Below are 15564 nucleotides of genomic sequence, written 5' to 3'. Positions count from 1 at the left end.
GTATCTCGTCTTTATTATTTTTTTTCCAGGAAGAACATATGACATGAAGTTAAAAATAAATAAGTAAATAAATAAAAAAAATAAAGAAGAAAACTAGTTACGTCCTTTCATAGTGGCACAACAAACTTTGTGTGTGCGTGTTTGTGTGTGCTCCATGATCAGACGCCCCGAGGGTGCGAGAGCTGGGCCGGCCAGATTCCATCGGCAGCTGCGCTCCCTCATTACCGCGGAAATCAAGTAACACCCCTCTTAAAAAAAAAAAAAAAAAAAAAAAAAGAATATATATATATATATATACACGCTCCACATGATAGATCGACGAGTGACGGTCAGCCAGAGCTTGACGCCGCTTAAATATTCATCGAGCACTGAGGGAACCAGGGAGACGCAAGAGTTTATTTAGCCCATGAGGGGCATTCGCTGGAGACCACTGTGATCATGGTAAGTTTGGAAGGGAATCAACTTGGCGAGGTTGGACTTTGGAGGTTGCGCAAGAAATATTTGTTTTTGCACGTACGCCTTCCCCGTTTAAGTAACAACTTTTTTTTTTTTTACAACTTGAATAACCCATCTTATCGCGGTTGTTTTACAGTGTCGCCAAAGCTGAGCTGTGCAAATGTTTCAACTGTAAACGCGACTCGGCGTGCAATAATAATTAACAGAACCTCTTCAGGCTGTCAGACTCGTTAAAAAAAAAATCATAATAAAAACTTGCATTGCATTAAACCGACACCCAAGCCGTAATCGCTTTTGTTTGTTTCATTAGCAGATGTGGTCGGCGGTGAAGGGGTTAAAAATGTGCTGGTCCAAAAGACGGAGTCAAACCGCTAGTCAAACCGCTAAATGAAACAAGAGCGAGCAACATTAGGGGAAAACTGCAGCCCGCCGCGTCATTTCCTCCATTGGAAAAAGTAAAAGAAAAAAAAATACTTCTGCCTCTTGCAGCCTTCAAATGCTCGGAAGAAAAATCGGAATTTATTGTTTTTATAAACATAGTCCAACAAGTAACAGAAGAAGAAATGTTCCTGTGGCACCACAGGAACATTTCTGGGTGGGGGGGTGGGGGCTTTGTTACAAATGTATATTATTGTGTTTGTATAAACAATACAGCACGTGAACATTTCAGTCACAATATTTACAGTTGTAATACTCCCCCCCTCGCCCCCCTGCAGTCGGCATTACAGAAATGTTCGTCATACAACCACACCACGGGGCTCACTTCACACCAACTGAATAAATGACAATAATAATGTCCAAGGCCAAATGGGTTTAAATAAAATTCAGTTTTCATTGAAAATACAGCATTGATTAATCTTTTAAAAGATGTACCTTAAACAAACAACAACAACAAAACAAGCATCAACCTCAAAAGTAGGATCTTGATGTACCTTGATAACTTCTGTGTGAGTGAGAGTGGTTGTCTCCTCAACATAAACATACCTCGCTAGACTCTTAATGATAAGCCGAGACTGTGATTCACTAGCTGATTGGGTATAAAAAATGATGTTTGCTACCTGACTGGTTTGATTTGCGGAAGCCGTTGGGACAAGGCGCATTGAAGGCATCACGTAGCCACACAACTGCATGAGCTGGAAGGGGGCAGAACTTCCAGCAGCAGTGCATTTCTCACATGCCACACTCTGGCGTTCTTGTACAGTTGTGGATGGGTCTTTCGCAGATGGACTAAAATGCGACACGTTCATCGGTCAGTTATGCATCAGTGTACAAAACATGGCCTCCACACGCTGGCAGCAGCTAATCTGTTGCTTGAGGAAGGAAAAGTTTACAACTGAAGTTTAATAAAGGGTGAGTTGCTCTTGGATACAAAGTTATGGATTGACCTGTCACTTTGCTCTGGCTAAATATCCTGTTTGGGATTATTTTCTGCTCTTTTATCACTTCTATTGTTATGTCTTTGTTTTATGGTCTGTAGGAGTGTATTTTCTAAACCAAAATGTTCACAACCTACATAAAGAGTCTGAATGATATGGTATTTACAACGGTAAGCTTACAGGTTATATGCTCTCCTGCATGCACTTTCTATGCCGAGAGATGCATGGCCATACTAAAAAAAATGGTCTCTGGACAGAAAAAATAAAATCTCCTAAACTTGCATCTCTTTCAATTTTGCATAGACAATGCATCTGATACTGTATGCGCTACATGCTCTTTCCAAATAAGTCAAAAAAGTGCATGTTTTTCTATTTTATTTCATTTTTTTACAATATTGTGTTCCAATGCTATTTAAGTGAGTCATTTGTCTTCTTTGCCATAGTCTGAGAACTCAGAGGAACAGCAGAGTCCTGGGGTCTTGGGCCGAATCGGGAGCTGGCTCTCTCCATGGAGGGGAAGGAGTCCCAAAAGTCCCAGTGAAAATTCATCCCCCACCTGCGATCAGGCAGTCAACTCGGAGGGAAAGCATTGTGTGGAATCTACACAAGCCGAGACAAGGAAACCCAAGCAGGAGGAGAAGGAACAAAGCTCCGATCCCAATCCACTGGGTCCCTCAAGAGACATTTTCCGGTTTGAAGAAGTGGACACCGCACAGTCTGCCCACAGAGAAGGCTCTGTTGTAAGCAACAGAGATACTCCTCCCAAAGAGGAGGAGTTTTTACTCAGCAAAAAGAAGCGAATAGGGCAGGCCGAGGAGGGCAGTCATTGTACTTCGGTGAGCGGGAATTCTGACAGTCATCTGACGGATCTCTCCGCCGCCTCCTCCTCTGAGCAGGGTGTGGTATGGAACTCTGACTGGGATAACACCCAGCCTTTGGCACAGAAACCAGCACAGGCCCAGGCAGGAAGGAGGCTCCGTGTGTACCTGGAGGAGACCAGTGTGACTCACTGTGGGAAAGACACATTGACAGGACAGGAAGTGATCCGCACCACGATTGAGAAAAAACTACCAGTCTTATCAAAGTTGAAATCACCAAAGTCGCCCAGTTTAGAGTTGTCACAGAGCTCAAGTTCAAGAGCAGACAAAAACACAAGTGAAAATTTGAACCCTGTGGTTGTACCACAGGAGGGAGTGTCACAGAAATTACACAAAGACTGGCAGTTGGAGCTTGAACTAGACAAAGCACAAACAGAGGCTGGCAACATGGGCCGTAAAAACTCTGCTAAGAAGAAAGCAAGGAAGAACTCTCAGGGAGACGGAGCATGCAGCTCTCAGGGAAAAATACTTCCCAATGTCCAATCTGGTCGAGAAGGATTCCCTTCATCTGACAGCTCAACGACCAGCCCACAGGGTGAAAGTCCACTGAGTCATGGTGAAGAGCAGCATTCAGACTCCTCCTCCAAGCACAGCCTCACCTCACTGGCCTCACCTGGAGGTGGAGAAAATGAGTCTTCCTGTCCCAAGTATTCAGACGAATTCCTGGGCTCAAGAGCAGTCACTGAAACCCGTTTTACATGCGTCGTTGATGGCAGTGCAGGCATGGAGTCCGAAAACAGTTTTTACAAAGTGGAGAGGAAGACAGAGACCCCAGAGTCCAAACGGAGAAGTATTAAGGTTTCTCGGAGTGAAGTGAAACTTTTTCAAAAAAATGTGCCTTTAAACGCTGAAAAAAGTATAGCAGAAGTGGACCTGGAATTTACGTTGGCACCGGACCAAGACAAAAATGAAGCCAAGGAAGAGCCCAAAACACAAACTGATGCAAGGTAAGTTTTTAATTCAACTGGTCAAAAATGTAAAACTAAACAATGACTCATTACATTTACATAATAAAAAAAAAGCTTGACCGTGATTTAAATATTCTTTACAGGGAATATATGTTATACGGTATACTATGGGTGTGGAAACAATTTAACCTACTCAGTTTTCTAACATAACATTGTGTTGAAAAGCACTCAACTCTACTCAACTTTATTTGTAGAGCACTTGGAAAAAAAACCCACAGCTGAAACCAAGTGCTGTACACGAAGAACAAATGCTTTCGACACGCAAAGTCACTGTCAAAACATTGCATATATTTTTGTCAAAATTTCAATTTTAAATGTTTCTAAACTCTGAAATGTGCATGTTTTCTGTTAAAATGTGAATTTTATTATCATACGCAGGCAGCAAGACCTAAAGAAACCAGAGGAGAAGCCAGTCGTTGGCCGAATTGCAGATAAGATCAACTTATTTGAGCGCCAGGGAGGTGTGGCGGGCCTCAAAAGAACCTTCCAAAATCCTAGGAGCGTTGATGTCTCTCCTACTAGGAATACTACTGGGAAGTTCGAAGCTGAATTTTTGTCATCCACACAGAGGTCAAAATCAGCTGAGCGATATGCCACTGTGGGTTCCAGCCCTGCACAGCTCCAAAATGAGATGACAGTGACAGTTAAAGAGAGAGCAAGGAACTTTACAGTGGATTCAAAGAAATTTCCTAGATCAATGCTGCCTCAAATGTCACCCAAGACAGGAATTACAACAAAATCCACCAGATCTGTGGCAACCACTGCATCAAAGTCATCAAAACCCGACAGTCAAGGTAAACTGGATACTAAAGCAATGACAGGGATAAAACTAAAACCAGATGGACAGGATACGACTGCTGTGGAGTTGAAAGGTTCAACACCTCTAGAACAACATGGGACACAGACCTCAAAGGCAGCAGATCAGGGTATGAAATCTAACAGTGTAGAATCAAGTGTTACAACGAAAGGTACAGGTGATAACGCAGAGGTGACCAATAATATAAGTCCACGGTCCAAAGCCCCTAGCAGATCAGGGTTTCGCTCTAAGCGAAGAAAAAGCAAGGAGGCAATCAGTCCAGTTAGCGAAAATCGGGAACGCGACCCAATTTCAAGTAAGCCAGAGGCCACTTCTGTAAAGACACAGGTTGATGATGCAGTTTTTCTACCACCTGATGAAGTAGACAAAATTTTATCCAATAAACGTACATTTATAAAAGAATCTGACATTTCCGATACACAGTTTATGATGAGGAGACGTCAAGACATTGATAAACTCATCAACAGAGTGGAGGCATTACCTGAACCAATATCCGTCAACAAAGATGAACCTGATACTGCTGCTTCTAACAGGAGAACAAAGAAACCTATTGACAAGGTTTGCGTTAGTTCAGCCCAAAAGGAGGAAAAGGCAGAGAGAGGATTTCTGTCACCCAAACTGGAGATCAAAAATTCTGCCGAGGACAAATCGTTTTCCCTCTCACAGTCAGTTGCACAGCATATTGAGCAGCCTCCCCCAGTGATGCAGGACCCACCTGCTAAATGTCCAAAATTAGACATGGAAGCACCAATGCAGCGTTTACCAACAAAAAGACCACAATCAACCTGGCCTGGTAAAAAAGACACCGAATATGCACAGCCACACCGAAACATGGGCCCAAAGCCAACAAGTCGGAGTGAGACTAAAGATGGTGCTAAATTAGAAAGCCCACAGGGTAACAATAACAACCTGACTGAGGAAAAAGACAAACAAACCCCAGAAAGGTGTATCCATTCAGACACAACACAAACTCAAATGAAAAACACAATTTTGCAGAGTAAACAAGAAAATTCAGGGATAGCGCAAAGTGCTGCAATGGATAATCAGAAAAATCAGACCAAGAGAAAAGAGGAAACAAGGCCTTTTGAAGATGCTAATAAAGCAGAGTTAGATAATACTCAAGAAATCTCAAACCTCCCTACTTCAACACTAACTGTCAATCAAACAATTGCTACAAATCCAGCGATGGCTAAGGTTACTGTTGTCCCTCAGGAGACTGGAAAAAGGAATGTTCAAGAGTTTTCCAAGGAAGAAACAGCGACACGTGTGTCTGAGATGCCAACCGAATCTTTAGATGAGGTCAAAATAGAACATAAGCTACCATTGACTATAACAGAACCACAACCTGATTTAGCACCCGTGGAAAAACTTGAGGGGTCTCTTGGTAAGCCCTCAAACAAACATGAAGGCAGTGGTGCTGAATTTGTCAGTGCAAAGCCTGAGCAAGAGACTGCACGAGTCTCTCATGACCCCCCTGTGCTGATAAGTGCGCGGACAGACAATATGGTAACAGTTAAAGAGTCTCCTCGTATTTATGTTCAAAACAATGAGGAGAAAAGTCAGGACAATGAGACTCAAAGCTCAAAAGCAAACTTAGAGACAGCGGATGTTAAAGACCCTATAACAAAACCAAGTCACCTGCAGTTTGAGGAACTAAATAATACAGTGAGCACAAGTGATCTGACTTCATTAAAGGGCTCAGACAAAAAACCACAGAGCTCTTCTTGCAGCACCCTTTCTACCACCACAGTTATTGTTAAAGAGAAGACAGACAAGAAAGGGATTGATTCGTCAAGGATTATTGAGCTTCCCCCCAGTGTTAACAGTGAGCTTCCTTCACAATTGGACACAGTTAAAAATGAACCAGTCAGTAACAAGCAGAGTCCGACCACTAAAGAATCAACTTCCCCAAAGGCTAAAAAGATGAACTCAGACTCAGTCCAGCACTCATCCCCTAAGAGGCTGCATTCTCCACGAGGACTAAGCAGAGATGATTCTTCATTTCAACAGGATGCTCCATCAAGTTGGCTTGATGTGGACTTTCCGAAACAGAGACTTAAACTCCCTGGGCCCAAGCTGAGTGCTTCTGTCAGTGAGAGCAATCTTCTGGACAATGACGATCTAGATGATGAAAATTTTATTGAGAAGATCCAGAAGCTTTGTGCTCCCTTTTCCCTACCACCTCGTAAACACAACCCACTCCGGCCACCTCAGCCCCTATTTGCAATGCCAGCCATCAAGGAAGACCACTTTGAGAAGACGTTCGACCCAGAGGAGTTTAAATTTGGCCTGAGGAAGAAAAATCGGTCCTTTGACACAAGCCCAAGCTTATTAGCTAAACTTCAAAACCCAGAAACCAAAAGTGGTGCTAAGCCTACTAGGGTAAGTATAGTGAATAGGTGTCTTTTGATCAGTAGTCTGGATTGTTCGTCTCATCTAAAAGACAAGACCCCTAAGAAAGATGAGGAGGGCAGCAAGGAGGAGAAAGATGATCATATTATTGTGAAGTCTCGCTTAGAGGGAAGCTGCGTACTTAGCAGTCTCACCACCCCCAGCGCCAGGGGGGGAAGAAATGGGGTTCAGGCACTGACAGAAATTACCAACTCTAAGGATATATCGCCCCAAGTCAGTTCATCAGAGCCAACCTCGCCTATTCCGACTGCCACCAGTTCATTTGCTGAAAATTTTACCACGCAATGGAGAGACCAAATCCAGCCTACAGAGGCTGTGGTCAGTGACTCAGGGCCTCCATTTCCCTCCTTTAATGACATCAAGCTGCCTGACTATTTAGAGAAGTACCTCCCTCGGGAACCGGCAAAAATCGGGCAGAACACGCAGGGACAGCCGGAAATGAAAGCGGAGGTTCGTTTTTCGATGCTATTTTAAATTAATGTGAAGAATTAATGGCGTTCTCCACATAAAACATTTGAAGGTTCATTATAGACAACAAAATGTTTGGAATAGTGACTGTTGTTTATTCATTAGGTTACTGCAAAAATGTCAACTCCAACTTCTGTTCCTGAAGCCGATCTGATTGTAAAACCAAGTTTGAACCTCCCTAATACTGTGCCTTCATCTTTTGGAAATGGAAATTCACTTCAAATTTGCCCAGCACATTCAGAGTTTAATCAGCCTCTGACTCAGAGGATGCATACTAATCATGTAAGTATGCCACACACGCCATCTTTTTTGTGAAGCACTAAATCATTGACATTTTAGAGGAAATCTGGGTACATGCATTTGTTTTGTTTCACGTGACACTGTAAGATGAGCATTAAGGCAATTACAATTTGTACAATGCCAAGTTACACCATTTCATCATTTAGTTCTTGTGTCAAGAGTCATCATTAGTTGCAACGTAAGCTTCTCTATTTACACAAACAGCGGATCTTTTGTCCAGGGGGATGCCTTTTGGGTATTGACAAAGAAGACACTGTGCAGTTGCCTACAGCTCACAATAATTAGCATTTCAAGATCTGTGTGATAATGTGAACAACCCCGTTAAATGTCATAAAGGCCTTGTCAACATATTGCTTTCACCAAGCACAAGCGTAGAATTTCCCCTTCAGATTGCTATACTTTAACCACTTATTCACCTCGTCAACACTGACTTTTATGATTATACGTTGTAATTCAGTTTCACAGAAGTCACCTAAACTGAGTCAACTGAAACTAATCCATAAACAAACTAAAGTAAACCCACGTGTCCCGGGCAGTAGAATGAAAAGGTTAGGACAATCAATGTGGCACAAAGAAATGCAGACCGGCCTCTCTCGCAGATATTTGTCATTCTCCACACACTGTGTCATGTTAATACCTTTGTGCTTTTGCCTCCTAGGCGAGGACTGCAAAGGGATTTCATAAGAGACCTGGAAAGGTACAGTACTTGCAACGCTGTCCACATGCAACTGTACTGAGATTGGAGGGAACTCTGGAAAGACTGACTTGCTGTGAAGTGAAAACATCTGCTTTTGATATGTTGTACTAGGGGGTATAAATACATTCAAAAGAACATTTTGCTGCAAAGCTGGATGTGATTACTGTCATGAAAATCAGGTCTGCCAGTGCACTGATGAACATGAGATACTTGATTACAAATTAAGTGAAACTATTTTGGCCACATATTTATTTATGTCTGCCAGAAAGGTTATGTTTTCATTGGTGAGGATTTTTACTTTTTTTTTTTTGCAGCTTTCCCGGTACACTTGTTGATATATCAACCTAGCAAATGACAAATTCTAGGTTTGGTGAAGTTGGTGTGGAAGTCTGAACTCTGTGGGTTTTTGTTACTTAATTTAGTCATTGCTAACTTGTGCAGGCTGTGGCATTAGAACAGAATGAGCTTTCGTGCTGCATTTGAAACTGCTGGGAAGTTGGAAATGTCGCTACTTTGCATATGAGGTCCAAGCTCAAAATACTCAAATCAAACATGGATGATGACTGTGATAAGATTTGTTTGCTTTGTTTGTGAAGAGACAAGTCGACTGTAAAATGTTTTTGACACCAAACCTACACTTATTTTGCCTTTTGAAAATTCATATCACCGAAAAAGATGTGATCTACAGATAATTTTCCTTGCAGAATTGGTTTTGCTAAATGGTGACAACGGACATAATCCAGAATTTATCAAGTCTTTATGGATGCCGTCAGTGTGAGAGCTCTGCATCTCTGCAGAAAGGAGGTACATCTGTATTCCAAAATTTAGCAAGAAGGTATTCAAGGCTGAGTGGAGTTTCAGAGTTTGAGGTCAGACATTTCTGACTTCCCAGTACTCCGGAACACAGAATCAGTATAATGTATTTAGCAAAGTGTTGGCATATGAACTCAAAATATTATACTTTGGTTGTGCCTTACATGCATTGTACCCTTGGTTTTGTAACCATGCGCATACGACTAGACTTCAGTTTGATAAACAAAAGCTGTACATATTCTCCTACTAGCGTGAACTGCAATTTACTGCAGTGAATTTTACCTGACCTCTCATGTCTTTCCACAGATCGTATTGTTTCAGGAACCTCAGTTCAGCGGGCAAGTCTATGAGATCTACAGCGATGTGGAGGATGCGACTCACCTGCAGTTCTCAAGTATCATATCTGTGAAGGTCATACGAGGATGGTAAATTGTAGTCATCTTAGATTCTTTTGGCATGTCGAATCAAACCAAATATAAACTGTGCCGCCCCAAATATTCGTGTTGGATGCTTTTAGGAGGCCAGTGTTGCCTGAAGGAATGAGATGCTGAGATAAGTAGTAGGTCAGTGATTGAAGAAGGTTCTGGGATCAGTCAATGTCAAAATATGCAGACTGCATTTATTCTACATCTAATATTTAATCGTACAAGCTCCCAATTAAAGTCTGAAGTTTCTGATTTTCTTTTGGAATTGTTGTGGTATTTTTTTGACCGCAATACGTTTGCTTCTACTCTGTCATGTCCTTAACACATGCCTTGTTCCAGCTTAAGAGTAGAAATTAGAATAAAGACAAACCGTGGTAAACAGCATGTCTGGCAAGCTGCAGTAATTTGCTGAGGCAACCAATAAAGAAAGTGGCCAAGATCCCAGTCAACCCAGTAAAAACAAAAAGTTGTTATAAAACAGCCAGTCTAGCGGTTTGCATTGGAAAATGACTAAAGTGTTTTATCCTCAAAATTCAAACTACACAATCATGCGTTTCTCCACTGATTTGAGAGGGCGCTTTTTCCCCCTACAGCTGGATCCTCTACGAGAAGCCGGATTTTCAGGGACGCTGTATCGCCTTGGAGGAGGGGGGCCTCGAATTGGCAAACGAGTGGGCAGAGCCCGAGCCAAACAACCCCTCGCCAATGCTGATTGGCTCTATTCGACTTGCCGTCTGTGTGAGTGTGCTGCTTAAATGATTCCACCTCTTCTGACCTTTTTGATATGTTGTCATGACCACACCCATCTCCCATCCTTATTACTAATAGAAAATTTTGTCACATTTGTATTCACTGCGGGTTCCTGGAAAGCTTAAAATAAAAACAGACTCCGTCACTTAGTTCTACAACCCCAATTCCAAAGAAGTTGGGACGTTGTGTTAAACACAAATAAAAACAGAATACAATGATTTGCAAATCATGTTCAACCTATATTTAATTGAATACACTCCAATGAGCGGCACGGTGGCCGACTGGTTAGAGCGTCAGCCTCACAGTTCTGAGGACCCGGGTTCAATCCCCGGCCCCGCCTGTGTGGAGTTTGCATGTTCTCCCCGTGCCTGCGTGGGTTTTCTCCGGGCACTCCGGTTTCTTCCCACATCCCAAAAAACATGCATTAATTATTAAATATATTATCTTTGTAGTGTATTCAATGAATTATAGGTTGAACACGATTTGCAAATCATTGTATTCTGTTTTTATTTATGTTTAACACAACATCCCAACTTTATTGGAATTGGGGTTGTAGTTCCCAGGCATCATTTAAGATACGGAACATGGGCCACCGCTGATAATTGCTGTTTTGTTCCATCTTTCTCTGCAGGATTACAGCACCCCTCATATTGATCTGTTCACAGAACCAGAAGGCCACGGTAGAGTGACACCTTACCATGATGACACCATAGAGACTGGCTCATTTGGCATCCCAATGAGCACCGCTTCCATCCAAGTTCACTCCGGGGTGTAAGCAGTTCAGATCCAAGTAGTTAGATCAGTAGTTGAGCCCCTGGTGCAGTGAGTTTGTATTGACCAGGCTTCCAACAACCAAATAAACTCGCATAGTTCTCGCATTGAGATTGTAACAGTAAACAAATCAACAAAGTAAATAAAATGTGTCTTTTCCAAGGCACAATTTATTCTTAGACTTAAGATGTTTTTTTGTTGTTGCTTTGAATAGAGTAGGTGTTGGAAGACTTTTACGCTGCGATCAACTGGACGCTCGCAGTGTGAGACAAAAGGATCCTAGTCGTCACTGGCTTCCTCATTCTTTGTCGTCGCTTAACGCTCACTGGTGCATGTGCAAGAATGTCTGTCGTGCTGATGCCTGTTAGAAGACAGGAAGCGTGTGCTCACGGCGGTGGTTGAGGAGCGTTAGTTACTTGATGGAAGGCGAGGAGGTGGAATGAGAGTTACACACAAAAGGTGTGGCAGGGAAAGGATAGAATGTTTAACCACGTGAGTGAGTCAGGCACATGGCACATTTTGTGACCAACACCCGAAAGAAGTTAATGACAGTTTTTTTTTTTTTTTTTTTTTGTAGATTAGATTTAGCAACTGATAGAAATGTAATCATTTCTGATTTTTTTCTATTTTTGTTTTCCCAAATGAGAGGAACAAATGGTGCTTGAAAAAAAATCAAAATCCAAATTTGTATCCAAACAAAAAAAAAAAACATCAAAGCCTGGAGAAAAGTAGTAGTCTGGGAAATAGTTGGATGGCAAACAACAATGTTGGTGCCGACAGGGATGCTCCCAAAAGATTATATGAAGTAGCGCTGAATGATTTCTGAAAACGATGCAACCACAATTTATTTCAATATTTAAATTTTAGTAGTCAATATGCAATATATTAATTTTATCCTGAGGGTTTGTAACGAACAATTCTAATATGACCAGAACATCAGATACGTTACTCTTCCATGGGCTGTCTTTTTTTTTTTTTTTTTTTTTTTTTTTTAAGAATTACAAAATTGATTTAAATGTTTTACTTTAATCAAGAGGGAGGTTATGTTTTAAGGCAGTCAGTTTGATGAAACCAGCATTCCGCTTAAGTGAATTTTGAAATTGATTGTAAATGTTCCACCTTTTTAAGAATATGATATTTTGAAAGCTGAGTAATGAGTCACTCTTATTCGGTAGTAACACGTACCTTATGATTCCAAAAATGCATGTCATCACTTTCCGGTATTGTTGATGCAATGAATGTTTCAGCCCTAATATAAAGTATATTTATTAGTTACACTCCATATTGTTGTAATTTTCCACAACCTGTTAAAGCTATTCTGCCAAAAGAAATTCTTAACAAACAAAATAATTATAAATATCTGTGTCCATCTGGACCAGAATGCCAGATAACAGCTGCACTACACAGCTTTCGCTCTGCTGTTTCTGTCTTCCGAGTTGCACTTCATGGATAATAATGGATCTTTTGATTTAATGATCAAGCAAAGAGCCAACAAGTATTTTTTCCCTGCTCTCAGGTGGCTGGTGTTCAGTGATCCAGGGTTCCAGGGAATGCTCGCTGTTCTAGAAACAGGAGTGTACCCTGTTCCTGAGGCCTGGGGCTTCCAGTCGCCGTTTGTGGGATCTCTCAAACCCCTTAAAATGGTTTGTAGCATTTCCAAGTAAGCATTTTGCATTGCGAGTAGCATCAAAGAACTGGCGTAGTAATAGACAAGAAATTGTATATTGTGCTATGGCTATAACTTTCAAACATAAGTGAGTTCCTAATTTCAGGCTACATTGTGTGAACACCCCTTTAAAGACTGTCAAGGTATTAATGAGCTGAATCCACGAAACATTGTGAATGTAAATGTTCTGTTTGTTTCAGGGTGGTTTTAAAGTGGAGAATCCAAATGAAGTTAAGGTAAGGCAGGTCAAATACACTGTTTTGTTTGCACATTTTAGTTGAGTGATAGGAGCCTTACTTGAGACTCCTCTTGGCTCACTGTGCAGTCATTTCCTTTATGCAACATTTTAAAAGAGGATTCAGCAAATGGATACTTGGATGAAATTCATAACAGATCATATATGCAAGGACATGTTTTGACATTGTATTCTGAATTAAGGGTATGTTCATGGTTAAAAGGCGTTCACTCTTTGAGATGACCTTATTAAATCCTCATGCTATTCAATTGCAAAATCATTTTGGAAAGAATGCCTATAATTAGTATATACTGTAGAAACTAAAAATAGTTTGTTTCAACCAACAAATCAATAATGGCGCCAAGTAACATACGACTGAGGAAAGTTGAACAAAAAGACCACAAACTGAGGGACCAAAATATTGTCGTAGTTGGGTAACAAAACAAAGTACCATCTAATGTCATTAACCTACATGTATAATGTGTCAACTTTGCATCTCCCAAAATGATTTTCCTTGTTGCTCTGCCAGGCTTTGGTGTTCGAGAAGCCTGGACTGGAAGGTTCCAATTTGGAAATCGACAGTGATGTTTTCAGCTTTTGTGAAGGCGAAGGAGATGAAACAAACGCTGACACTCGCAAGCTGAAGTCTGTCGGTTCTTTGAAGATAATCGGAGGATTGTGAGTTTTTGCTCTTTAGGTGATATTTTGGTCACCACAGTTTGCATCTTCAGACAAACATCTATCAATTAAAAATCCATTGCAAAAATTGACTTTCAGCTGGGTCGGCTACAACGAGGAAGGGTTTGAAGGCCAGCAGTACATGCTGGAGGAAGGAGAATACCTGGACTGTAGCGACTGGGGAGGCTCAGGGCCGATACTGTCACTGCGACCCATCCTGGCTGTGAGTACCAGAAAGAAAATGTATATTCAGGCCCCCTTGGCTTTCAGGATTAGCTAAAATTGCACTATAACCTATCTGACTAACTATCCGACCTTGATCTGATCCAACTATCACTTGATATTCTTTGCTGTTTACATTTTGTGACAAATGAGAGAAAAAAAATCCAAACTTCTGACTTGCGTTGATGTATTTTTGTTTGCTTGGATTCTTTTTAACAAATGAAAAGACAACAAACCCGCAGGGGGAAAAACAAGTTAACAATCCCATAACTAATTCAGATCAGAGAATGAGAACTATAAATGTTAAGGTATCGCTAATTGACAACATTTGCCAGGACTATCACAAAAAATTAAGAAATAAAAAAAATATTTTTACATCTGCCACAGGATTTCATCTCACCGCACCTCAAAATGTTCAGTAACAAAGATTTCAGCGACCGAGGGGTCAACATCGACCTAATCATGCCCATCATCAACATGGATGACACCGGTTACGGCACGAAGACGCAGTCTGTTGATGTCATCAGTGGCATGTAAGTAGACTTTCTAAATCTTTTGTGACTACAAGAGCAATTCAGTAAAATTCCTTGATCAACTATGAGAGAAATTTTTCTTCTTCTTGCAGTATATAAATGTAATGAGATTACACTCTCTCTGAATGTTTTGTGCTCGGTTTGTTGCCATTGTCCTAGTCAGCCAAATAGCCGAGACGGAATCCAAAGTCGTTATGCTTTTTAAAAAAAAAAAAAAAAAAAATCTCAATTGCTTCAAGAGATGATTACCGTAATCGTCGTCATTTCCACACACTCGACCAATATTCCCAATTCTAATGATCAATTAAGAGATTAATTATTATGTCAGTCCTTATTCAGGACAAAAACACATTTTTATCTTCCTTGTATACATTCTTTCAATACTTTGTCCAAGACACATGCTTGTTTTAGCTTAGCAATTATCTGACTTTACAGCTCCAGTAAATTCTTGTTTTTCTGTCGTAATTTGCAAGGACAGTGCAGGTGTGTGGGAAGCATCATGGGCGCCACACCCATGCCAACATGTCAATACAAGTTGGTTAGCCATGTCTTTTCAGTCAGCCACACCTCAACTTCCTGTCTGTGTAAAGATGCTGTCATGATAACCTCTTGCCATGTGACTAACCAAAACGTGCAGGGTTTAATGCGTGCCCATGATTCAAGTCTGTCGTGGACGTTGTTCTTCCCGCAGTAATGAGCAATTCCAAAAATATTGCCATTTACTATGGAAAGGGATATTTTATTAACTGTCTTTTAACTGTACTCTAGACAGAGCTGCATGCCAGTATGGTGATAGCTGTGGAGTGGAAAATCTAGTTTTTAAGCTATGACTAGACTGCAGAACAAATCAGAAAGAAATATGCAATAGGCATTCTGATCATGCAACGGAGATTCCCGTCTACCCAGTGAGGGCAAACATGAAACTAATGTAGAACATTAGGGTCTCTTGCACGGAGCAGGGCTCTTACAACACCAAACGTTTACCCTCGACGCGGTGATAGTGTGTCTTTGGGTCGCAAGGGCACGCCTTTGTCATACCACGCTTATTTGTGGTGTCTGCGCGAGACTAGTCTTGTATGCTAGCAAGCACAGAAGCCTC

The 15564-nt window shown here is 41.3% G+C and overlaps 1 protein-coding gene across 2 annotated transcripts in view; it reads left to right on the top strand.

The window, feature by feature from the left end:
* The first annotated feature begins 202 nt into the window (after nucleotides 1-202).
* Nucleotides 203-15564, top strand: part of LOC133416681 (uncharacterized) — a 24313-nt gene continuing 8951 nt past the window's right edge. The window contains exons 1-14 of one of the 2 annotated variants that reach the window (XM_061703688.1): nucleotides 1542-1806; nucleotides 1934-2002; nucleotides 2276-3657; nucleotides 4057-7357; nucleotides 7481-7657; nucleotides 8334-8372; nucleotides 9492-9610; nucleotides 10204-10348; nucleotides 10992-11131; nucleotides 12648-12774; nucleotides 12998-13033; nucleotides 13562-13710; nucleotides 13810-13933; nucleotides 14320-14465. In XM_061703688.1, the coding sequence (XP_061559672.1) occupies nucleotides 1955-2002; nucleotides 2276-3657; nucleotides 4057-7357; nucleotides 7481-7657; nucleotides 8334-8372; nucleotides 9492-9610; nucleotides 10204-10348; nucleotides 10992-11131; nucleotides 12648-12774; nucleotides 12998-13033; nucleotides 13562-13710; nucleotides 13810-13933; nucleotides 14320-14465 (5933 nt within the window). In that variant the 5' untranslated portion in view covers nucleotides 1542-1806; nucleotides 1934-1954. Of the gene's footprint in view, nucleotides 442-1541; nucleotides 1807-1933; nucleotides 2003-2275; nucleotides 3658-4056; nucleotides 7358-7480; nucleotides 7658-8333; nucleotides 8373-9491; nucleotides 9611-10203; nucleotides 10349-10991; nucleotides 11132-12647; nucleotides 12775-12997; nucleotides 13034-13561; nucleotides 13711-13809; nucleotides 13934-14319; nucleotides 14466-15564 lie in introns of those variants that run through there. The other variant, XM_061703689.1, reaches the window with a different exon arrangement.

The sequence above is a fragment of the Phycodurus eques genome, chromosome 18 (genome assembly GCF_024500275.1).
Source record: "Phycodurus eques isolate BA_2022a chromosome 18, UOR_Pequ_1.1, whole genome shotgun sequence".
NCBI lineage: Eukaryota > Metazoa > Chordata > Actinopteri > Syngnathiformes > Syngnathidae > Phycodurus > Phycodurus eques.
The sequence above is the reverse complement of the archived record's forward strand: the minus strand, read 5'-3'. Positions and strand labels throughout refer to the sequence as shown.